We start from the raw sequence: 25,168 nt of genomic DNA on the forward strand, positions 1-25,168 counted from the left end.
GGGAAGTTTGAAGTAGCAGTTTCAAACTTACCCCAAGTCTGGGCGCATGCGGCCCCCAGCATCGACAGTGTTGGACATACCTTCCGACACGAGTCCAATGCTGTCAGTCCTCTCTTGCCGGCTCTCATGCACGGTATACTTCCTGGTTCCTGTATGTCACACGACATACAGGAAGTATGCCGTAAATTAGAGCCTGCAGGAGGCAAAGTGGATAGACAGGCTTCGCTGGACTCGTGCTGGAAGGTATGTCTAGCACTGCCGCAGCTTGGGGGACAGCGGAGACACAGAGGGGGCACAGAGAGAGACACAGGGCGGGCACAGAGGCACAAAGACACAAGTGGGCCAGAGAGAGACCCAGAGGAGACACAGACAAAGTGGCACAGAGACAGACACAGAGGGTGTACAGAGAGACGGGGACAGAGGCGCACAGTGGAGGGGAACAATGCGTGATTTGAAAGAAACTTGAATCGAATAGAAATCGTGGCTTCGGACAGAAATCGCTCAATTCAATTTTTTCCTGAAATCGTTCAGGCCTACCAAGGAGTTATTATGAGGTCCAGAAACAACAAAGAGAGGTTAAGAAAATACACAGAGGTAAATGGATCCAGCATGAGCATCCCCCTGTAGCTTAGGTAGCTTCTCCTTGGGTCAGGTCAGGTTATTAAATAACACAGAATTAAAGCAGTGTTAAATATTCAGTTTCATCTGTAAACTGCTAGATTTGATCAATGTCAGCCAAGACCTATATATAAAAGTAACCTTTGCCTGCAAGAAGAAAACCTGCTAGCTGCCTCACAGGCAAAAGGAGGGCATGAAATCATTCAGCGTTTAAGGATAGCTCTAGGATGCGTTAACTAAAATCATTTTCATATGATCAGTCACAGCAAATCCTTTTTGAGTATGTTTTTAGCTCCTTGAAAGACTGTTAACTCTGCAGGATGATGAAACCAACTCCAGCCTCGCACAATGATAAACATTTCTGTCAATCAGGGAACCCAGTCAACCCAATGTCTTTAGAGATCGCTCTACCACAAATGTCTAAGACTCACTCAAACAGTATACCGTATATACTCGCATATAAGCCGACCCGCATATAAGCCGACCCCCAACTTTTACCTGAAAAAACAGGGGAAAATGATTGACCCCCATATAAGCCGGGGGTAGGAAATGCTGGCCGCCTTATTCCCCTAGTGTGTCCCAGTATAGCTAGTAAAGTGCCCAGTATGGGTAGGTAGTGCCCCAGTATAGCTAGTATAGTGCCCAGTATAGCTAGTATAGTGCTCAGTATAGCTAGTATAGTGCTCAGTATAGCTAGTATAGTGCTCAGTATAGCTAGTATAGTGCCCCAGTTTAGCTAGTATAGTGCCCCAGTTTAGCTAGTATAGTGCTCAGTATAGCTAGTATAGTGCTCAGTATAGCTAGTAAAGTGCTCAGTATAGCTAGTATAGTGCTCAGTATAGCTAGTATAGTGCTCAGTATAGCTAGTATAGTGCTCAGTATAGCAAGTATAGTGCTCAGTATAGCTAGTAAAGTGCTCAGTATAGCTAGTATAGTGCTCAGTATAGCTAGTATAGTGCTCAGTATAGCTAGTATAGTGCTCAGTATAGCTAATATAGTGCTCAGTATAGCTAGTATAGTGCTCAGGATAGCTAGTATAGTGCCCAGTATAGCTAGTATAGTGCTCAGTATAGCTAGTATAGTGCTCAGTTTAGCTAGTATAGTGCCCCAGTTTAGCTAGTATAGTGCTCAGTATAGCTAGTATAGTGCTCAGTATAGCTAGTATAGTGCTCAGTATAGCTAGTATAGTGCCCAGTATAGCTAGTATAGTGCCCCAGTTTAGCTAGTATAGTGCCCCAGTTTAGCTAGTATAGTGCTCAGTATAGCTAGTATAGTGCTCAGTATAGCTAGTATAGTGCCCAGTATAGCTAGTATAGTGCTCAGTTTAGCTAGTATAGTGCCCCAGTTTAGCTAGTATAGTGTCCCAGTTTAGCTAGTGTAGTGCTCAGTATAGCTAGTATAGTGCCCTGCCCCGCACTGCCCCACACGCTCCCTCCCTCCGCGGCCGCTGCTGCTATTACCTGCTTCAGCGGCCGCTTCCTAATCCGGGTTCCCCTCTTCATCCTGCGGACTCCGTAAGTGTATCACAGCAGCGCGCCCGGCGCTGCTGCTGTGACGATGCAGGGGCCAGGAAAGAGCGGTTCCCCTGGTAACGGCGCCGTTACCAGGGGAACCGCTCTTTCCTGCCCCCTGCATCGTCACAGCAGCAGCGCCGGGCGCGCTGCTGTGATACACTTACGGAGTCCGCAGGATGAAGAGGGGAACCCGGATTAGGAAGCGGCCGCTGAAGCAGGTAATAGCAGCAGCAGCAGCGGCCGCGGAGGGAGGGGGCGAGCAAGCGGGCGGGCGGGGGGCGCAGACCACCACCCACGACTCGCATACAAGCCGACCCCCCAACTTTTGGCCCCCTTTTTGGGGGTCAAAAATTCGGCTTGTATGCGAGTATATACGGTAAGTTAGACGGCTGACCACTAAGGTGGTCCAATGAGGTGCAAATAATTCAGTCTTTTTTTGTGCTAATTTTATGCAGCATCAAAACGGGCTTTGCAGCAGCACATGATTTGTCAGTTACCAGGCTGCATACATTTTGCATCAATTATTTGCACCTCACTGACCACAAGAAAAACGTAAGGGATGTTAAAGTGGACCTGAACTCAGAACTCCTCTTTGCTCTAAAAGATACACAACAACATAACAACCTAGGCCTCGTTCACATCATTAGCACAGATGGCTGTGCGATCGGAACGCAACGCGTCCAATCGCACGCCATCTGCGCTCCTATGCGCTGCGCTGCAGATCCCATTCATTACAATGAATGGGATCTGCGCTGCGATTCTCAAAAATGCGTGCAGTACGCGATAGCGCAATCGCGCTGCCACGCAGCGCATATGATGGGAACGGTAGAAGGGCTGTCTATGCGCACACTATACGCGCTGCCAAAATGCGCACGGCAGCGCGTATAGTCTGAACGAGGCCTTAAACAAAAAAGTTCTTTGTTACAGCGGATACAAATCCTAAAATAAATCTGCACAGTTTCTACGGCCTGAAACACACCAGAGGAGTTTTTCTGAGCGTTTTGAGTTTTTAAATCTGCTGCTAAGGTTATCCTATGTGTCTATGCACACTGGAGCGATGAGGTTTTGTAAAAAAAAAATCCATAGCATTACATTGGGAAGAGGTTTTGGAACCTCTAAAAGCTCTTCCTGATTCATGGAAGGAGACATATGGTTTACAGCCTGTGCTTTCAAATGGGCGTATCTGCTTATCTGCCATAGGCAGTCGTGACAAAGGGGAGGATCAAAATACAACTTGTAATTAGACACAAATGAGGGGGAATTAAACAGGCTTAACTCTCTAAATACAAACAGGGTACATTTCTCTGTTTTCATTCTGTCCTGTACAAAGGTTTAGGTACACTTTAAAAGCATTAAAACGCACAAATGACAAAGTACATTAAGTATAAAACCCCAAACCACGGATTTTACAACAATGCCACGAGCACCAGCCTCCACTCAAACATCCTGACCACTAATTTTTCCCTTTCCTGGCAAATTCAAGAATACAAATTTGCCTAAAGAACACCTGTTAGTTAAGAAAAAAAAAAAGAAAGAAAGAAAGAGAGAAACCGATATTTACTTCAGTAGAGAGAAGCTCTAGATCAGGGGTGTCGAATTCAAATACAAAGTGGGCCGAAACTGTACACTGGGACCTCATCGCGGGCCAACTTCTATGTGTACTGGCCTCCTTCCTCCTTTCTAAAGTTCCCAGCAGTGGTGGGCTCACGACTCCCTAAGGACTCAAATTCGTGATTTAAATGAGGCTCAATTGCCTCAGCTGTGTGGCTGGGAGAGAGGGGGTTAGTTACTTATAAGTCCGTCGGACATCCTGCGTTCCAAACATCTTGCACGCGTCCAATTGGACGCGTTACAAGACTCACTGCGCACTTCCGCTTTCAAGCCAGAAGGCTTGAAGGAGGGGGCTGCCATACAACCAGGGGCTGCCATACACACTCTACAGTCTCAGTGGCGGCAGCCCTGACCAGCTTCTTTGGCTAAGAATCAGTTAGAGTGTATACAAGGCTTAAAGTGGACCCAAACCATACATTTTTTTAATTTAAAATATTTAGTTGCACCACTGACACATACAAAGATAAATAAACACTCCTTCAAGCCTATGAGCATTTCAGTGCATGCTTTTCACTCTTTTCTTCTCATAACTAGGGTTACACAGGTGGCAGCCATTATTTCTGAGCTCAATAGAAGGTTTTAGATCATGGGTGTTTTTGTCATCAGCTACCCTCCCTCACAGGTGCGTCATCTATGTGAAATCTCACAAAAGCTGAGATCACCTCCCCTGTGACATCATCAGTAGCAGCCTGTGTTTTTGTTATTTTTCTCTTCTTCACTGGTCTGCTGGATTCTGTCCCGGCAATATGAAAGGAAGGGAGGGGTTCCTCCAATAAATGTAAAATATTTTATATTTGTCATCATGCAGCTGAAAAAAAGGCTGCTATTTATTATTAAATAGTTAGAAAATAGATTTTATTTCTGAAATATTGTATTTTTAGTTTAGGCCACTTTAAGGTGGTGCCAGAAAATGGGGCCCAATCATCGTCCAAACCAGTTTGTGAGCTTCAATATATAGTGACAGTATTCTGCAACAGGTGTGGGGGAACAGCACAGGATAGAATATCTGGCCTGATATATATTTTATCAATATAAAGTGTGTTCATACCATAATTACCAAGTTGCAATGTAAAGAGTTGAGAGAACCTGTACTGAGTGCAGCAAGAGGCCTTCAGCAGAAGAGCCATGAGCCCACTGACAAATTCTTTGTAAAAAGCCAAATTAAATACAACTCCATCCTTTCTGCAAGACAACCTCAACATGAACAAAAATCTAGAGCACAGCAGAAGGATGCTAGAGATCAATGGGATTCTGATGGAGAGCATTGTACAGCAAAGATCAACCTGCCTTACAAGCTCTAATGCTGGGCATACACGGCTCGATTTTGCTGATCGATTCCCTGCTCGATTCCGCAGGCGATTCGCTTATCTTCCGCTCGTTTTTCTTATATTTTTCCATTGTCCTCAATGCGGAATCGAGCGCAGAAACGATCGGAGTGGGAGATCAGACATGTCGGAAATTATCTATCGAGTCATCTAAATGGCTCAGAATCGAGCCGTGTATTCCCAGCATAAAACAGAGATGAGGCCAAACAGACCACTTTAGGCACCAGGGGAGGGCAACTCAGGAGTGCAACTATACTCTGAAGCTGTGGTATCAATGGGATATTTTGAGGTGCTTTTATAGTGTACACTTAAGCTGTTTATAAAACTGCAAACTATTTTTGACAACTGGATCATGTGTCATTTATTCCAGAGCTACAAATTAGATTGAAAATACATGTGCAGTTTAACAAGGGTATTATAGTGGATTATTATAAACATCCTTATAGATCAGCTTGTATAATCAGCAGTTTTTGTTTTTTGTTTGTATACATACTACTCGTTTTAGATGTTCCAGCAGCTGTTTCTTTTATTATTTTGCACATTAATATTTGCACATAGTATGTGCACAAATATCAGCGTGCCAGCCAGAGACTATCTCTGGGGAGAAAATAAAGATTAGAGAATTAGAATAAATAGACATGTTCTTTATCGTTTTGGTGTATAACCAAGAGCCAATCCTCTTATTTTTTGTATGGTTCTTGTTCATGGAAGCCTCAATGCTTTGACCCACAGCAGAACAATGTTGCACCTTTACCCCTTCTTCACTTGTGATCAGAGTGGCCACAGTTTTGAGAATATGCCTAGCTCTTTTGATGACTTTTTTTTGTATTTAACACTATTTCTTTTATTTCAATTTCTAGCTTTTTGAAGCTTCTGAAAGATTGAAATTATATTAAAACCCACTCACAATACTGATAAACCTGAGATGAAATTATGTTCTGTAAGCAGTGGCTTAACTACAAGTCATGCCCCCCTCCCCCATTGTTCGCCCCCCTTTTCTTGCCTCCCCTTCACAGCCTTAGGGCCCATCTCACAATGGTCATAAAACAAGTGTGGCCATCATGATCCAAACACACACAAGCGTAACTACAATAACACCTGAGAAGTTTAGTCCTCTGTAGGTATGTTAAATGAGATGAAAATAATTTTGAGTTGATGCAGGATTATGCAAATTTTGTATGTAAATGTATGCACCTTGAAAATTGAACCATTCTAATTTTAACTCAGCAGAATTTGAATGGTTCATGATCAAGCTACATACATTTGCATAAGGCCACATTAACTCAAAATCTCATTGACCATCCCTATTCCTCTGTATCGGAGGAAGGGAACCAGCTATGGGTCCCCCTACAGTCGCAAGGACAGCTCCCCTCCAGTTACGACTGTTTGTAATACAAACTTTCAACTCAAAGTAGTAACAATTTCAGTTTAATCCCGCAACAACAGTATATTTCAATATGTCCCAATACTGCAGAATAATTCAGGCATTAATCTCAGAAGCCTAAATGATTTCCCAAAAAGTATCAACCACATCGCATTGAGACACGAATAGCCGGAATCTGCACAAATTGGTTGGTGGTTACTCGTTACAAACTTAACTGACTGCTCAACTAGTACATATACCAGCCTTCCAACTAAAAGTCAAGGTCCTATGAGAATTTACATAGCACATAATTAGAATTACCAATACAACAGGAAAACCAAGTCACCAGTCCAGATTCTGTGGCGACAACTAGTTCCAGTGAAACCAAATATAAGTCATGGACGTCTCATGCTCAAAAAATAAAATGTAGCAATTCATCAATACTCAGCTAGAAAACAAAACCCAATTTTATACTACTTAGCAATACATAATCACTTTAATCCATGTGGACTACTTTACTGGCATTAAACACCAGCTCTGTATCCTAAGAAATACTGTACAGGCCATGGAGCCATCCATGATGATTGATAGAGACTATTTCTGAATCTCTTCTCTTCTCTGTACCTCTCGGTGTTACAAACCCTACTCCATAGAGCTAAATTAATCCATGCCATGCACTGATGAGGATCAAACAATCCGAAACAGTCTGTATGCATGTTGGATTATTATGGCTCTGTACAAATTAACAAGCTGACACATCATTGCATTCCAGCGGTTCTGGACATTTGTTTAGCTTCTAAGGGCAACAATGGTTAATTTGCATATATTCAGAGGTGATGCACTGGGAGACATCTCAACCTCACTCCAACCTGAATTATCGCAAATTCTTTCTGTTTTAAGACAGCAAACTTTTGTTATCCTTCTCAAAACAAGTATGCATATCAGAAAAATCAGAGTTAAGTGATTTGCAATCTTGCTCAAAGTGAGTTAGAAGGTATTATTGACAAAGTTCTCAAAAGTACTGCCAAAAATGTAGCCTTTTTAAAAAGGTGGTCAAGACGGTATCCTCCACCATTCTCCAACAAGAAGTGTAATGCAAGTTGAAATGGTTACAAAAGTAAGGTATTAGTAGACATGTCATAATGATCAGCAGTTCTATCTGTATGCGTACTACATGCAGTAGTTTTGTGGGTACCTGGGAGGTCCTCTGCTTCTCGCACTACAATGTGTGCATTTAGTTCCTGAAGGCTGTTGTGTAATTCCTCTAATTTTTTATTTGACTTTTTCAAAATATTGTCCACATAAGCCAAGTTCTTTTTATCTGTAGTAACTTTCCGGAGGTTTTCTGCACCTTCTTTGATTTTAAGTTCTTTTCTGATTTCACGCTTGATCTGATCTTTTATTTCATCCAATTTTGGCTGTGACAGAGGGTCCGAAAAGTCTATTTTCTGATTAATACCCATTGGTTCAGGAGGTATGTGGCTTCTGGTGTCCTGAGCAAAAAGACAAGGGAGAAAAAAGCGTCAACAGCCAGACTAGACACTCAAGCTGTTACACAGTAAAATGTTATCCATTTCACACAAACTGCTCAGTTACAATGGTAAACCTTATAAATTAAAAAAAGCATTTACAGAGGAACTTCATTGAATGTATCAATGGTCAAATTTGCTTATATTTTACAAAGTCCGTTTATAAATTAGTCAAAGTTCTCCTCTATTCTTCACGTTACCTGGTCCAGGTCAGTTTTAAATATACTAGTGTTATTACACAGCAAAGCACAATGAGCGCAAACACCATCCCTCACAAATCATTTTCTATACGAACCTATGCAGGTCACAGAGCAGAACCTGCAACATACACACTTATGAGCTGCAATTAATTCAAGCATTACTGCAATGAATATGAGCAAGCAGGCTTCAGTTTGCAATTTTTGAAATAATAATGTTAAACAGTAAATAAAAAAAAAACCAAAAAAAAAACCTGTTCCTGCCATTTTCCATTTTAACTCCCTCTGACTGAAGCCAATACTGATGTCATTTCCTCCCTTTTTTTTTTACCCTAGAAACTGCACTGTCATAGCTAACTTGCTTTGTAAACACGTGAGCACAGCATAGATCGTATTTCAGCAGCTCACTGAACTGCCCTCGGCCAATCAGTGAGGGACAGGAATGTGGGAGGGGTGATGCCAAGCTTCCATCTGGTCGGAAATGTACCAAATAGAGCCAGGCTGACTGAGATAATGCTGTGTAAGGTTGCAGGCTGCATAATAAACACAAAGCAGTGGATAAATGGAATTTGATTTTTTGGCTGACAACGCCTTTTAAATGCGTGTATACATACATACATACATACATACATACATACATACATACATACATACACACACACTGCAACTGACCCCCATAGGGACTCAAACCCATTGGCGACTGTTCTGGCCATGGCCTCATACAGACACCCTTACAGCAACAGCCAGCTATGCGTACAGTTGCTATGAGGAGTGGAGGAGAAATGACAACGTGGCAAACAATGGAGGAGCTTGTTATGGGGTGGGGTAAGAGGAGGAGCAATGAGCTGGATGTTGGACACGTAAAAGATCTGGTGTGATGGATATTTACCAATCCTCATGGGACACTTTACACATGCAAGTTTCTTGGCGAAGATGGCCGCCTCAGCAGAACTCAGACTAGCGGAAGTAGGTGCCTATAGTGCTTCAAATGAAGCATTATCAGTAAAAGTACCTTCTAAAGACCATTAGCATACACACATTTATCCTATAACCATTTTACAAAGAGAAGAACCATCCAACATTATTACCATTGCATTGGAATTGCTGCTTATATACACACAACATTAATATCACAGTACTTTGTACTCTGAAAACCTGAAGAAAGACGTAAATGAATAATTGATAGTCAAGGATCTTGTATCCATAGCTTCACATTTCACCATAAACCTGCTTACACTTCATTTAAACTAAAGTGCAAGAAACGGACAAGATAGGACACAAATCACACTTGCGGCTGTGGGGTTTGGTAAATGTGAAATCTAGGACACACAATTTTTAACAACTCATAGTAAAATTGTATTGACAAATAGGTAGTCATTGGTATAACCGCTAGTCTTGAGCTGTGTAAACATTGAAAGTTTAGTTTAGAGTTGAATGTTTCTAAGCGGTTTGGGGTCAGTTTGTAAATTATCAGTGTGCAGATGTGCTTGGTCAGCTCTCTGCTGAGAAGCATGCACTGCACTGCATTGTCCAAGTTTTTTCATTCTGAATTCTGCACAATACACAATGCCTTCTGCTTTCTATTCTCAGCTCTGACACTGCACATAATGCTCATCAAAAAAAACTAGTGTGTCGAGTCCAACTTGGGATCAAGCACTATTGATATATGATGGTCCTTCTAGTCTCTCTGAAGTGTAACTCAATACAATCATAAATTACACAATACTAGAGGGACTTGTAAGGTGTAAACCAAGGTGTACTTTAGCATATTGCTTAAGGGAAAAGGATGCAACAAGGATCACACGGAAGGTCTGTCAGTTTCCTTCCCTTACTGAAATACATGTCATATCATGAGGTGTATTTTCTGTTGGATTCCAGTTAAATGCTCACCTAAATAATAAAAGAAAGCACACACTGACTACTACAGAGAGCATGCTGCAGCCTAGAACACATCTAGAGCAAACCTTCTGATGTATTCCACTTGTCATTCTGCCAGAAGGACCACGTTGCTCCTGCCTACATCTGGCCAGTCCTAGCTGCCACGGACTAATGTAAAGCTCAATCTAGACGATACGATTCAATTAAGATTCTATTTACAATCTGATTAAATCCAACATGCCCGATCGGGATTCGATTCGATATGGTTTTGCAATGGCAAATCGAATTGAATCGAATCCCGATTGGACAGGTCGGATTTAATCGGATCGTAAATAGAATCGTAAACAAATCGTACAAAGAATCGTATCGTGTAGATTGGGCATAAAGCTAAGTACCCACCGCCAGATGCAGCCAGATGGATGGATGGTGTTCGTCGTAAAACATTAAAAAAAAAAAACTATTTTTTTCTGCAATATCATGCAACACTGTTTAATGGCGACTCATTAAATTATGTTTCACGACACACACAACCCTCAGCAATTGTTTGTTTTTGAATGACCGCCATGTTAATTAAATCGTTGAGGATAACTGATCCGCATCGAATTTCACAGGTTTTGCCATGATTGCGTGAATGAACGTTTACGCAATCGTTTGTCTATGACGACGCAAACGATGCTTTCAGATTTTGTCAGACGATCGTTTATCGGTGTAGATCCCTGATCCATCTGGCCATGGATACTTACCAAGATACCAAAGGAAAACTCTGTTAATGCCATCGAGTGGCCCAGTCAGAGCCCAGACTTGAATCCGAGATTGAACAACTCTACAAAGATCTTAAAATGGCTGTGCAGAGATGCTTCCCAGTTCACACCCCACCTTTAGAATTCTATTAATCAAATCGCTGTGATGAACCAAATAAAGCAGACAACATTACAGTACAGTGTTTTCAAAGACTGGAAATTACACCTCCAGAGCCCAAAAACAAACAGGTCCGGCTGGGAAGCAAAAAGAAACACTTCAGTCTGATGCACAGAATGCACATAGACCTGCTTACAGTTGGCAATTTAAAACACGGATGTTATGACATGCAAGCAGAAAACCCCTTTAATCTTTACTTTTCCAGTTCAGATCTAAGAACAGTTATAGCAGAGGTTTTTACGTGGTCTATCACTTTGTATTTATGGATATTAGGTTTTAGTTGAACCACTGCAGCTGCTAGCTCTATACTGCCTGATTCAGTTCAAAGTCAGGCAAATACCTGTCACATTCTGCTCCAACCAGTGGCCACTCCGCCATCACAGATGAAGAAAACAGCTACCATAGCCATCGTATTCTGCTCCTACCCATGGCCACCCCGCCATCAGACCCGAGCAAAGTGCTATCATGTCTGTTGCATTCTGCTCTTACTCGTGATACCATGTCCGTCACATTCTACTTTTACCCATGGCCACCTTAACATCACAGACTGAGAAAAATGCTCCCATGTCAGTCGCATTCTGCTCTTACCCATGGCCACCTCGCCATCACATACTGAACTAAGTGCTTCCATACCATGTAGGTCGCCTTCTGCTCTTACCCATGGCCACCCCGACATCACAGATCAAGCTAAGTGCTACCATACCATGACAGTCCTATTTCGCTCTTACCCATGGCCACCCTGCCATCACAGACCGAACAAAGGACTATCATGTACATCACATTTTGTTCTTACACATGGCCACGCCGCCATCACAGATCAAGCAAAGTGATACCATACCATCGACTTTGCATTCTGCTCCTACCCACGGCCACCCCGCCATCACAGACTGTGCAAAGTGCTACCATAACAGTATGTTGCATTCTGCTCTTACCCATGGCCACCCCACCATTACAGACCAAGAAAAGTGTTACCACATCCATCGTATTCTGCTCCTACCCATGGCCATCACAGATGAGCAAAGAACTACCATGTCAATCACATTCTGTTCCTACTCCATGGCTACCCCACCATCACAGACTGAGCAAACCATGCTGCATTCTGCTCCTAGTGGAAAGAGGTTAAGAGGCCCCCAATGGAGTACTTAAGTAGGTACTATGGTATAAATCAAAAGGTGGCTTACCTCCCAAAAAAAAAAAAAAAAAAAAAAGATGTCTAAGCTTGTGCTCACAAACCGTTATTCATTTCCACAGAGTAAGACGCTCACTAAAACCAAATGGGTAAATCACAAAAGGTTTAATTTAAGTAAGGGTGCAAGCAATCACTGGAGGTCCCCACCTCCACAATGCAATTAGAATAAACAAACCAAAGAATGCAGCACACCAGATTTTTTTTCCCTAGAGCACAGGATATGAAGGCGACAGTTTCGGCAATCCCGGCCCTTTCTCAAGTCACCTTAATAGAAAAGGCAACCTTTGCCCGAATTCTGTTTGTTTTCAGCCAAAAAAAAACATCAAAAGCATTGATCGGACAGGGTCAAGAGTAGATCAAGAGCGGTAATCAATTGATAGGCCATTCTGCGGTTGAATTCATTTTGAATAGATTCACTGCTGGAATCTATTGAAAATCGATGTGTTGTGTGCAATAGGAATTGATTCTTCTCTGAATAGATGCCAATCAAAAAGTAGTCATTTGCCACATTGGTTGGCAATCAGGAAATGTATGTCTTTTTCTGTGTTTTTTTGCTGTGTTTAAAGGGTACCGGAGGCAGAGTAAAATAAAAAAAATTCCATTTACCTGAGTAGAGGGAAGCCTCTGGATCCTCCAGAAGTTCCCATCCGTTGCCACGTGCAGACCCCCAGAACATAGCTTGTTGTGGCCGCACTCCTCTTCATGCGTGAACACGGCCATACTCTAAGGCCGCACCTGCACAGTAACCCAGAGACGCTTTGTCCATGAGCAGCTCCGGCTTACTGTGCAGGCGCAGCCTTACTCATGGAGGTAAGGATGTTGGAAGCCTCTAGAGGATCCAGGGGCTTTCCTCTTCTTATAGGACACTTAAAGTGAGAGGAATATGGAGGCTGCCAAATGTATTTCCTTTAAGCAATACCAGTTGCCTGTTTATCTCACTGATCCTATGCCTCTAATACTTTACCCATTGACCCTAAACAAGCATATGCAGATCATGTGTTTGACTTTTTTTTTTGTCAAATTTGACAAGATTAGCTGCATGCTTGTTTATGGTGTGATTCAGACACTACTAAAGACAAATAGATCAGCAGAGCAGCCAGGCAACTGGTACTGTTGAAAAGGAAATAAAATCTGACAGCCTCCACATACCTCACACTTCAGATTCCCTTTAAGGCCCAGTTCACATTTGCATTTTTTCACGGAACCGGCCATATGGATCCGGCCATCAGGATCAGGTAAAAACTGTCAGTTTTTACAGCAAGTGTGCTGTAAATGTCAGTTTTCTATTTGTTCCTATGTAGCTGCAAAACTTTCCTTTTTTGGTTCGTTGGGCACAACGGTCTAGGAAAACAGGTCCTGCTGCATTTTTTTGTCCGTTGTGCGGATCGTACAGTGGATCCGTACAAGCGGATTAGCAGTAGGAGAACAGAGGCGCCAGCAGGATAAAAACTTTAAAATTTGCTGGGAGGAAGTGGTGGACTTACCTCCATAAAGCAGACACGAAAGACTGTCTGAATAGTAGTCACATTTATTACTTAGTACCCCAAAACAGTGCAACGCGTTTCGCAGGCCCAGCCCGCTTCATCAGGCAATAAAAATGGGGACAAGACAGAATTTCAGCAATAGCAGGTGTAGCGCGTTGCACTGTTTTGGGGTACTAAGTAATAAATGTGACTACTATTCAGACAGTCTTTCGTGTCTGCTTTATGGAGGTAAGTCCACCACTTCCTCCCAGCAAATTTTAAAGTTTTTATCCACTTTTATCCTGCTGGCGCCTCTGTTCTCCTACTGCTATACTGTGTCCACCCCTGGTGGAGGGGTGATCTACCCCCTTTCGCATCTACAGAGAGCGACTTCTTATCCCTGAGTGAGGACAGGTCTAATCTCCTCACCTGCCTATACAGTGGTTGCCTGTGTGGTAACCCATGTTTGTGAGTATAATTTTCTCACGATAACCTTTACTTCATTTATGCTTAACATACTACACTATATTGGGCTCTCGGTTTCTCTACACTTTACCGTACAAGCGGATGGATGTGAACGGAACCATTGGTTTAACATTGGATCCCTTCACATACCGGTCCGTTTGTACAGTATACGTTCCTACCCCGTTCCGCTCACCGCTAATGTAAGTAAGCAATTATTTTTTTATTTTACTCCCCTCGGGTTCTCTTTAAATAAAACCTGTAACTAAAAAAAGTTCCCCTTGGAGGTACTCACTGCAGGTGGGGGAAGCCTCCGAATCCTATTGAGGCTTTTCCCGTCGTCCTGTGTCCCACGGTGGTGTCGCTGTGCCCCTCTGAACAGCGAGGATGTAAATATTTATCTTCTCGGCTCCAGCGCAGGCGCAGTATCGGCTCTCCACTCAACGATAGGCAGAAATAGCCGATCGCCGTCGGTCCGCCTTCTGTGCAGGCACAAGTCGCCTGCGTAGTAGAACTGACCCAACAGAGATCGGCTATTTCCGCCTATCTCTGTGCTGAGAGCCACAACAGCGCCCCCGCTGGAGCCAGGGAAGGTAAATATATCAAGCCTCAGGCTTCTCCAGCCCGGATTGCGGGACACTTTGGGGGAGCCAGCGCTGGATTGCCTGCAGCTACAGGGATGGGGGAAGCCTCATTGGAAGCCTGGGGATACCCCCTCCCGAGGAAGGTACCCCCCGGGGTACATTTTTTTTATTACAGAGTCTCTAATGTTTTAGGCCAGAAATCCAATTTTGAGTTTCATATCCCTTTAAGCAACACATTTCCGTGGAGCTGTGCAGCAGGCATTGATGCCATCTTGGTATTAAACAAAGACTACGTTGTTGCGTCACAACACAGACACAAGCTACACATTGAAAAGATCAAGTGCCAATTATTGCTTTAATAGCAGGTCTATGACGTCTTGAAGACACAAAGTGCCACCTTTCCACCACAGGCTGAAACTGATGACTTGTATTTATAGAGACCAGACATTTAGGTTTTGTTTAAATTCCTTTCAATGGCTTATGCACTGAGCAAACTAAAATACCTGTGCCTGGGAATACTCAGCCAAGTGCTCAGCTTCAGCTCGTCCCTGATACATTCATAAACTGATAAATCTGATGTTTCAAATCAAGAACCTTACAAGTTTCCCATAAGAACACATATACAATGTTATCCAAGTAATCGCAAAACATTTCATCCATGTTAAAATCACTTTAAAAGGTTCCGACGATTTTTAAAAATATGTGAGCACAATAAATTGCACTTCAGGCCCATACTAAGTGATTTTTCGCAATGAACGATTTTCCACGATATAGCGCAAAATGTTGCATGATGCACGCCACCCGTTGCGATTGAAGGTTTTTAAACAACCACCATGCTGTATTAAATCGCAGAGGAACCTTCCGGCTTTTGCGGCCATTATGTAAAAGATCGTTATATATATGAGAAATTTTTATAGTAAACTTATATGATGCACTAATTTCCCACCTACGTAGGTGCTTTGGCAGTACCTCTTTATGGTATTTGCATGAAAAGGTTTTCTCAAATTACAATCGGGCTAACAATTATTGATGAACTAAAATTGCTATCGTGAAGGATTCACTTCAATTCAGTGGCATATCTGCTGGGTAGTATAGCATCTATGGCAAACACTGAAATTGCCCCCCCCCCCCCCTCCCCAGGTCAGAGTCTCCCCTTATAAAACGGCATCCTTTCTCGTGTACATCTGTTTTTTGGCGCTTGATAATGCCAAAGTTACTTTTTCTGAAATATCTTTTCTTATTCCCACCCTGTATTCTATTCTAACCTTAACCTTCCCCCTTTACACACCTAACACTAATATGCGACATGAGTATGTACTCTGTAAAGTGCAGCAGAAGGTGTCAGTGCTATATAAATACATAATAATAATATGGTAGGACAATATACTATTACTATGGTAGGGATTAGATTGTGAAATCCTCTGAGGACAGTCAGTGACATGACTATGTATTCTGTAAAGTGCTGCAGAAGATGTCCGTGCTATACAAATACATAGTAATATGTTAAGACTATGACAGGATTAGATTGTGAGCTCCTTAGTCAGCAACATGACTATGTACTTTGTAAAGTGCTGCAGAAGACATTAGTGCTATTTGAATACATTGGCAGAGGGTGAAAGATCGTGAATGTAAACAGATTGTTGGCAAAAAAGCAAGACAGAACAGGTGGGCAAAGAGATTATGGGAGAGACAGCAAGAAAAGGAGTAGAGAAAGTGAGAGAGAGGTAAGCGGAGAGGGAAAGCAAGAGATAGTACTGTATTGCATCGCTTTATAAGTGCAAATTGTATGTCAGCTATAGTTCTTCAAGTATATTTCATCTTAAAATGCCCATTTTCAGAGTACAATAGAGCTGCCTTTACAGCCCCCCTCTCCCCTCCAACACCACACACTCTACAGTGAAGCAAAGCCTGCTCACCCACAGCGACTGCTCATCAAATAGGGATGGTCAAGCAGATGCAAATTTTTTCAAAATGATGCAAATTTTTATGCAAATGTATGAAGCTTGAAAATGGACCAATCAATTTAAACTTGGGTTTAAATTGATTTGTCCGTTTTCAAACTGCATACATTAGCATAAAAATTTGCAGAATTTCAGAAAAATGTGCATCTCATTGATCATCCCTGTCATCAAACATCTTGTCCCCGGTGAGAATCAGAGTAACTAGCACACAGCAATTACAGGGAGTACCACATTGCAGGGCAACCTGTCAGTGCTCCACATGCCTCAGAATGCAGCTGAACAGACGCTGTCTGCAGAGTCAGTGCTACATCGAGAGATCAACAACGCAGTGCAGGCATGGAACGAGCCACTGCTCAACCACCTGTGGAAGAGGGAGAGATGATCCTCCCCAGTCCAGTCATCTGCTGCCCAAGTCTCCAGCTCAAGGAGGGAGCCCCACCATACTACTCCATTCTGTTCCCTGTCTCTGTACGAGCCTATAGCTCAGTGCATTCTCTCTCCCCTGGAGCTCCCCCTAGTAGCGCCTTCTCTCTGTTCTCCCCTGGACAGAATGGGCAGCTTTGCCTGTGTGTATCCGCTATCAGGACATACACCAGGTAACTTCAGTGGCCAAACATAGGCGGCAGGCATGCCTACACCCATCTACATACGCCTCTGCATCAATCAAGTGTGTAAACCAGAAATTTGCCTTTTTATAACAGAATTCACAGGTTGGAGTGGAGTGAGCATATGAGTAAAGTAAACACACCTCCAGAACTGCTGTAAAGGAAAGATGTATCAGCTTGTTAATTTGATAGAGCCACACTAATCCAACATGCATATGGACTGTTTCGGGCTGGTTGCAATGATGACCAAACAGCCTGAAACGGTCTGTATGCATGTTGGATTAGTGTGGCTCTGTACGCATGTTGGATTAGTGTGGCTCTGTACAAATAAACCAACGCACCATAGCATTACAGCAAATCAAAACTGCATGCAATTTGTATGCAAGCCAAAAAATATTGCATAAACAGGAAAATAATATCTTGAGATGCTAGTATACTACTCCCCAAGTATAAATCATGTGTGAGGCCACATCTGGAGTATGGAATACAGTTTTGGGGACCACACTATAGAAAGGACATTGACCTTCTGAAACGGGTACAAAGAAGGGCAACTAAATTAATCAAATGGATGGAAGATCTCACTTACCAAGATAGGTTGGACAAACTGGGCTTATTTAGCTTGGGAAAAAAAGCGACTGAGAGGTGACCTGATTAACATGTATAAATACATCAGAGGGCAATACAAAAGCTTGGCAGATGAGCTTTTTGTCCCTAGGGTTGTACGACAGACAAGGGGACAAGATTTGCGCATGGAGGGGGAAAAAAACTCTATATCTGCATTTAAAGAGGGCTTAGATGCTTTCCTTGCATTGAAGGGCATCAACTGCTATAATTATTAGGTAATTCCCGGTAGAGTTGATCCAGGGATTTCTCCTGCCATCTGGAGTTGGTAAGGATTTTTATCCTCTAATTGGCCCAGGCCTTGAAAGGTTTTTCGCCTTCCCCTGAATCAATTGGAATATGTGCAGGTTCAGGTTGTTTTTTTTCTGGTTGGACTTGATGGATGGATGTCTTTTTTCAACCAAACTATTTAACTGTGATTAGTATCTTATTGACCACCAGGAAACCCAGACTCTCAAAACAATCATATGCACACCACAATCACAGCATTAAGCCACAGACCACACTAAGCCACCGCCATCCACAGATAGGTCCGTGTATACTTAAGTGCATCCATAACCGTCACACTAAGCCACCACCCCACGGTCTGTACATACTTACAACATTTGATCAGTATGTAGGACCTCCAATGAACAAAGCTCTCTGCAGCTTTTAATGGCATCACTTACAGCACTGGCATAACCAGACCCCAGTAAGAAAACACAAATAGCAGGAAAATGCTATATTGCAGCCTGATAGCAGTCTAATATATGTACACATGCACTTATTTTGACAGGTCTGTTGATTTTAAGGTCTGTTGTGACAATTAATTTTTTAGCACTTCAAATAGAAAGGGAGGCTAGACGTGAGTGCATTAAGAAAATCCTCTGATCTTTAGTAAATGCCATCAACAGAACCAAAACAAAATTCCTTCCTCTCCAGAGGCTGCAGCCCTTTGTCTCGCATGCTCTCTGCATCACATCACAGAATTAGTCAGAGCAGGCGTAGTGAAACGAGGGATGGGGAGTAGGAAAACAAGCCCAAAGGCCCGGAAGCATTTGTACCAGCTTGGGACACTGGATCATCTCGTTCAGCAAGCTCTATACCTATGACAGTAAGTCACAGATTACATTGTGTGAATATATTAGATGTATTGGCCAAGAACAAAACATTAACCGTGATCTAATTTTTTCTTCCAGAATTTTAATGGCAGCTATGTGTAAGGTTTTTCCTGTTTCAAAGCAGGACAGGCTGTTACAGTAGAAGCTGCAGAAATACAAAACTAAAAGCCTGGAATCTGCAGAAATCCTGACCAAAAAAAAAAACCAAAACAAAAAGAGAACCCCAGGTTGTGTGAACATAAATGCTCTGTACCACTGTCATCAAATGGTTCTTTTGTTATTATGGATGGTAGACTGGACGCACATAAGGAGCACTGCAGTTGAATACAGGGGTGTGCTCAGTGCCCCTAGGAAACTGTAAATGACCAATCAGGGAAGCTCTCCCTGGTGTCCAATAGGGTTGATCAATGAGATGCAACAACTGAGTTTATGCAAATTTTTATGCAAACGTATGCAGTTTGAAAATGGACCCATCAATTTAGACCCAGGTTTAAATTGATTAGTCCTGACTCAAGCTGTATATATTTGCATAAAAATTTGCATAAACTCAGAAGAATTTGCATCTCTGGTCATCCCTAGTGTTCAATTCACCAGTGCTTGCAGAGATTGCAGTGCTCACCAAATATTGTTAATGGCTGTCATTTACTAGCCTGCTCCTGTCGTGTCCACAGAGTCCCAGCCTGATATCGTTATAACGATGCCATTGTGATGGGACTTAAAAGACAACTGTAGTGAGAGGTATGTAGAGGCTGCCATATTTATTTCCTTTTAAACAATACCAATTGCCTGGCAGCCCTGCTGATCTATTTAGCTGTAGTAGTGTCTGAATTAACACCAGAAACAAGCATGCAGCTAATCTTGTCAGATCTGACAATGTCAGAAACACCCGATCTATTGCTAAAGTATTACAGGCAGAGGATCTATAGGATAGCCAGGGAGTTGGTATTGCTTAAACATATCTGAACATGGCAGCCTGCTGAAGGAGACTTGCTGGGAAGACTGGAGATGAAGGCTTGTGTTATTTATACAGCCATTGTAGGTATAGGGAGGAGTGGTGACTATAATTAAGTGCAGCACTATCCTATAAATGATTATTAACAGCACGGTTTAAAGATCCACAAAATAAATGTGACAAATGTGTACAGCAATGTGTGTATACAGTACCCTAGCAATCTTGCTGTAGCGGCATGCCTTCAATATTGGACCTTTTATTTTAGGAGAGTAATGGGGAGCAAACATCAGGATTTACCTTCTTCAGCAAACAAGAACTGCAGCAGACTTTTAGTTCATTTTCTGCACCTCCTTTATCTTGCATCATGGTTCAGTCACTGACAAAGTGGCATAACATCGCCACTCCTGGAAGTTCTGGTTCACCACCTTGCTGGGCAATCTAACTCTGAAAAAAGTATCAGATCCTTTTGTCTGGTAATGTCACTTACAGCTTCTTAAGCCTTGTCACACAAACAGCTGGGTGCTCATTTTCCTGACAGATGACATTAGGAACATGCCACATAGAAATCTACTGAATGGCTGGGCTGTGAATGACTGGGCTGAGTACACACGGGTGGTCATTAGCAGCACCACAGTTATGGATCAGAAACTATTGATGGCAACATCTTAGAGGCAGTGCATTTCGCCTAAACTTGCCCTTTTTTGTTGCTGCATTTGTTATTTCTTTTAGAAGTTTGCATGAATCTTCACTTTAACAGCTACACTGCAAATACCAGGACCAGATGTGAGTAGCAGTCACTAGCGGTTAGTAGTAGATAGGGGAATGTCAAAGCAAACATTCGTAGTGCCATCCAGGTTAATGAGCCCTTAGGTTTTTTTTCCCATTACAATGTCTTCTGCGATTTTAGGGAACGTTCACATAATATACGTTCCACTGCATCCTTGAAAATTGGATTGCAGTGGACATGTAGAGTCGCATTGCACACTGCCACTGCAACCCATACAGTGCAGCATACAGTCCATCGACGAAAATACTTTGTGTGTGTCAGCCAGTAACAGCATGCTGGGCGTTGCTTCGCCGAAAATCTTTGCACCGCAATGCAAGTGCATCACGATCAGAATATGTTGTTCGTAATGTGAAAGGATCTTTACAAATGCAATGCAAACAAAAACACAAACAGTCGGAAAGCTAACAGGGTTTTCAATGGTCAAACCAAATAAACAAATATTATTTAAGAAAAAAATTGCATGCGCAAAAATAATGTAAAAAAAAAAAAAAAAAAAAAAAAGGCCTTAATGGATGGATGGATGGATGGATAGATAAAGCTTAAAGAGAACCCAAGGTGGGTTTGAAGAATTTTATCTGCATACAGAGGCTGGATCTGCCTATACAGCCCAGCCTCTGTAGCTATCCCAAACCCCCCTAAGGTCCCCCTGCACTCTGCAAACCCTCATACATCACAGCCATGCTGCTGACACACAGCTTGTCAGAGCTGGCTGTGTTTATCTCTATAGTGTCAGTCTGCTGCTCTCCCCGCCTCCTGCAGAACTCCAGTCCCCGCCTGCATCCCTTCCCTCCCTGCTGATTGGAGGGAAGGGACGGGGGCAGGGACCGGAGCTATGCAGGAGGTGGGGGAGCAGCTGAGACTGACACTACAGATGTAAACACAGTCTCACAGCACGGCTGTGATTTATGAGGGATTGCAGAGTGCAGGAGGACCTTAGTTTGGGATAGAAACAGAGGCTGGGCTGTATAGGCAGATCCAGCCTCTGTATGCAGATAACATTCTTTAAACACACCGCGGGTTCTCTTTAAAGCTCTTGCACATACAGTATTTGGCTCAGTGCACAACAAACACCTCTAGCAGATCCTCAAAATGCTAGAGGTTTTTGAAGTAGATTTCAGAGCGATTCTAGGCATGTTTAGAGAGGTTTTCTAACAAATATTGTTACAGTAAAGCTGTTACTGAACAACTTCTGTAACAAAAACGCCTGGAAAACCGCTCTGATCTAGCGTTTTTCAGAGCGGTTTTCCACTTTCCTTTACTTTAACATTGAGGTAGAAACGCCTCAGAAATCTAACAAATGCTGCAGCCCCAGAGTTTGCGTTTTTGGAAAAAAACGAACCACTTTTAAAAAACGCTTCAGAACCGCTCTGGGGTGCTCCAGCCCTAAAAAAAAAGCTGTCAAGAATGAGGACAACAACTTATGGAAGGTAGTAATGCTCATATGTGCCTCTAAAACTACTGTCAAAAGCATATTGTTAGCCATCCTATAAAAAGTAGTTTTATGTCCCCACTTTAAAGCGGACCTGAACTCAGAATTTCCTCTCTGCTCTAAAAGATATGCAACAGCATAGTAAACTGTAAAGAAAAACATTTGTTACAGCTGATACAAATCCTGCAATAAATCTGCAGTGTACTTCCTGCTTTCATGGAAGCAGACAATGTTAACATACTGTGCTTTCAAATTAGCCTACCTGCCATCTCTGCCGTGGCAGTGAGGTGACACAGGGGAGAGATCAAATTACAACTTGTGATTAGACACAAATGAGGGGGAATTACACAGGCTAAAATCTCTAAATACATACAGGGTGCATTTCTCTATGTTTCCTTCTTTCCTGTGCAAGAGTTCAGGTCCACTTTAAATTTGCATTTTGAAGAAAATACATTTGCGGTTTTAATTTTATGAACCCATCCCGAAGCTCTTTACTCTTCAGGCTCTTTACTACCGTGAAGGAAAATAGGTTTTCTGGGACCTTTAAAATGGCCTCTGGCATCCAGGTGCTATCTAAGCTTGTCCATTTGCTATAGTTCAAAGGAAATAAAGTTTCATAAATTCAATGTAGCTGGCACCTGAGCCAGAGCAGTACCCCTTTAGACCAGCAGGTTTTTATTTAGTGCTCCTGGATACGGGTAAGTAAAGGGTAAAGAATGTGAGACTAATTACAAGGTGTCTCCATTAGACTACATCATCTCCTCAGCAGTTCCTGGGCAATTTCTTTTAAATTAAAGGAAACCCAACAAGGAAGATCTGTCTTCATGGGAAGCTGCAACAGGTCTTAACTACTCTACTCTTTCCTCCTGTTAATTTCAACTAGACCTAATACAAAAGCACAAGAAAATGTCAAAAACTAGACAGCTACAGATGTAATGTAATCATCTTTCATCTAAAAAAAGAAAAAAATGAAAACCCTACAGAAGCTAAGCAAGTCATACGGAAATATGTATGTAATACTATGTATATATTTCCTTGCTGTATATGGCCACGCTGCAGCAGGAAGGCTAATGCACTGAAACTGAGAAGCGGAGGAAATCTGTCCTGACTGCTCTTAAAAACCCATGAGCCAATCACTAGCAGGCAGGCTGTGCTGAGACCAACAATAACAAGCACAGCAACAATGCATGCCCCCAAAGTAAACAGGGCTGCGGAGTCGGAGTCGTGGAGTCGGAGTCGTGGAGTCGGGCAATTTTGGGTGCCTGGAGTCGGAGTCGGGGAAAAATGCACCGACTCCGACTCCTAATGAATTTGTAACTGTAATTAAAATAGAAAATATGATAAAATGTTCTATTTCTCAGATAATAGTCATTAAAAATAATGTATATATACAGCATATATACAGTAATAGCTGTGCTTAGCTTAGTTACTTGTGCTGCTTCAATAAAGCAGTCCCCGTATTTTTAAGGTCAGATATACATATCTGATTGTGACTGTATATATGATGTGTACACAGGAATCTCTTATATTTACTAAATAACATCTATGCTGTAAGAATAAAGCCTGATGTGTAGCCGTGTCACTAATAGAGATGGTCAATGAGATGGAAATAATTCTGCACTGATGCTGATTTATGCAAATGTATGCACTCCTTTTGCTGATGAAATCAAATAATTTGATATGTTGTTAAAATTTGGTTTGGTGACTACAAATTAAAGGGTAACTGAGACGCATAAAAAGTAAAGTTTTATACATACCTGGGGCTTCCTCCAGCCCTCTTCAGGCTAATCAGTCCCTCGCTGTCCTCCACCACCCGCATCTTCTGCTATGAGTCCTGGTAATTCAGCCAGTCAGCGCTGTCCGGCCGCATGCCGCTCCCACAGCCAGGAACATTCTGCACCTGCGCAATAGTGCTGCACAGGTGTAGTATGCTCCTGGCGGCGGAGTGTGTGCATGCGCACTACGCCCGACTGGCTCAAGTACCTGGACTCATAGCAGAAGATCCAGGTGGTGGAGGAGGACAACGAGGGACTGATTATCCTGAAGGCGGCTGGAGGAAGCCCCAGGTATGTATAAAACTTTAATTTCATCTGTCTCAGGTTTACTTTGTCACACAGTAGTACTATACTCTACATATGCACTCCCCACAGAGCTGCAGGGAATCCACTGAGAATGCTGTGCACATTGAACACAGAGGTGTTGTCTGTCACCCATAAACCTTGTTCAGATTGTGCATGAAGAATGTGTAATAGAGGAAGAATCTCCTCATTCCCCTGCAGAGTACCTGCACATCATTCTTACATGTACCCACACTTACATTGCCTAGGGCCTGATAGATGTTCTTTGTTCCGGTTTGTACCTTTTACAAGTACTCTTACCAAGGACTGGTTTTAGTCTAAAGGAAATAAATATAGTAGTCTACATATCCTTCTCACTTCAGTTGTCTTGTAAAATTCCTAAGCGTTGGCAGTTAAGAGACGAATTTCATGTTACATACTTTTAATCAACAAAATTGTAATATGCAAATTAGAGGAGTCGGAGTCGAGGAGTCGGAGTCGGTGGAATCCTAAACTGAGGAGTCGGAGTCGGTGGATTTTTGGACCGACTCCACAGCCCTGAAAGTAAATGCGATACAAACATCCTCCTGAATACTGAAAAGGAGTTACATACAAGCAAATACCAAATATACTCAAATACAAGTAGACCTTGTGTATAAGTCGACTCCAATATTCAACCCTCTTAAAGGGGAACTGAAGAGAGGTATACGGAGGCTTCCATGTTTTTTTCTTTTTAAGCAATACCAGTTGCCTGGCAGCCCTGCTGATCCTCTGCCTCTAATACTATTAGCCAAAGCCCCTGAACAAGCATGCAGATCAGGTGTTTCAGGCTTTAAAGTCAGATCTGACAAGACTAGCTGCATGCTTGTTTCGGGTGTTCTCCTGGGCCCCTCTGTGCTGTTTCTGCCACTTCCTGCTGCAATCCTGGATTGTAATTGCCATTTTTATGCAGTGTTTACAAACAAAAGACATAGCAAGTGATAGGCTGAGAGTAGGTCAGTGTGT

At 42.5% G+C, this 25,168-nt stretch overlaps 1 protein-coding gene across 3 annotated transcripts in view; it reads right to left on the bottom strand.

Annotated features, from left to right (window-relative positions):
* The window catches only part of PKN2 (protein kinase N2), a 242,299-nt gene that overhangs the window by 99,102 nt on the left and 118,029 nt on the right, over window positions 1-25,168 (bottom strand). For all 3 annotated transcript variants that reach the window (XM_068239844.1, XM_068239843.1, XM_068239845.1), the window contains one exon: window positions 7,627-7,924. In XM_068239844.1, coding sequence (XP_068095945.1) covers window positions 7,627-7,924 — 298 coding nt within the window. The remainder of the gene's footprint in view (window positions 1-7,626; window positions 7,925-25,168) is intronic.

Source organism: Hyperolius riggenbachi, chromosome 6, assembly GCF_040937935.1.
Source record: "Hyperolius riggenbachi isolate aHypRig1 chromosome 6, aHypRig1.pri, whole genome shotgun sequence".
NCBI classification, from domain to species: Eukaryota; Metazoa; Chordata; class Amphibia; order Anura; family Hyperoliidae; genus Hyperolius; species Hyperolius riggenbachi.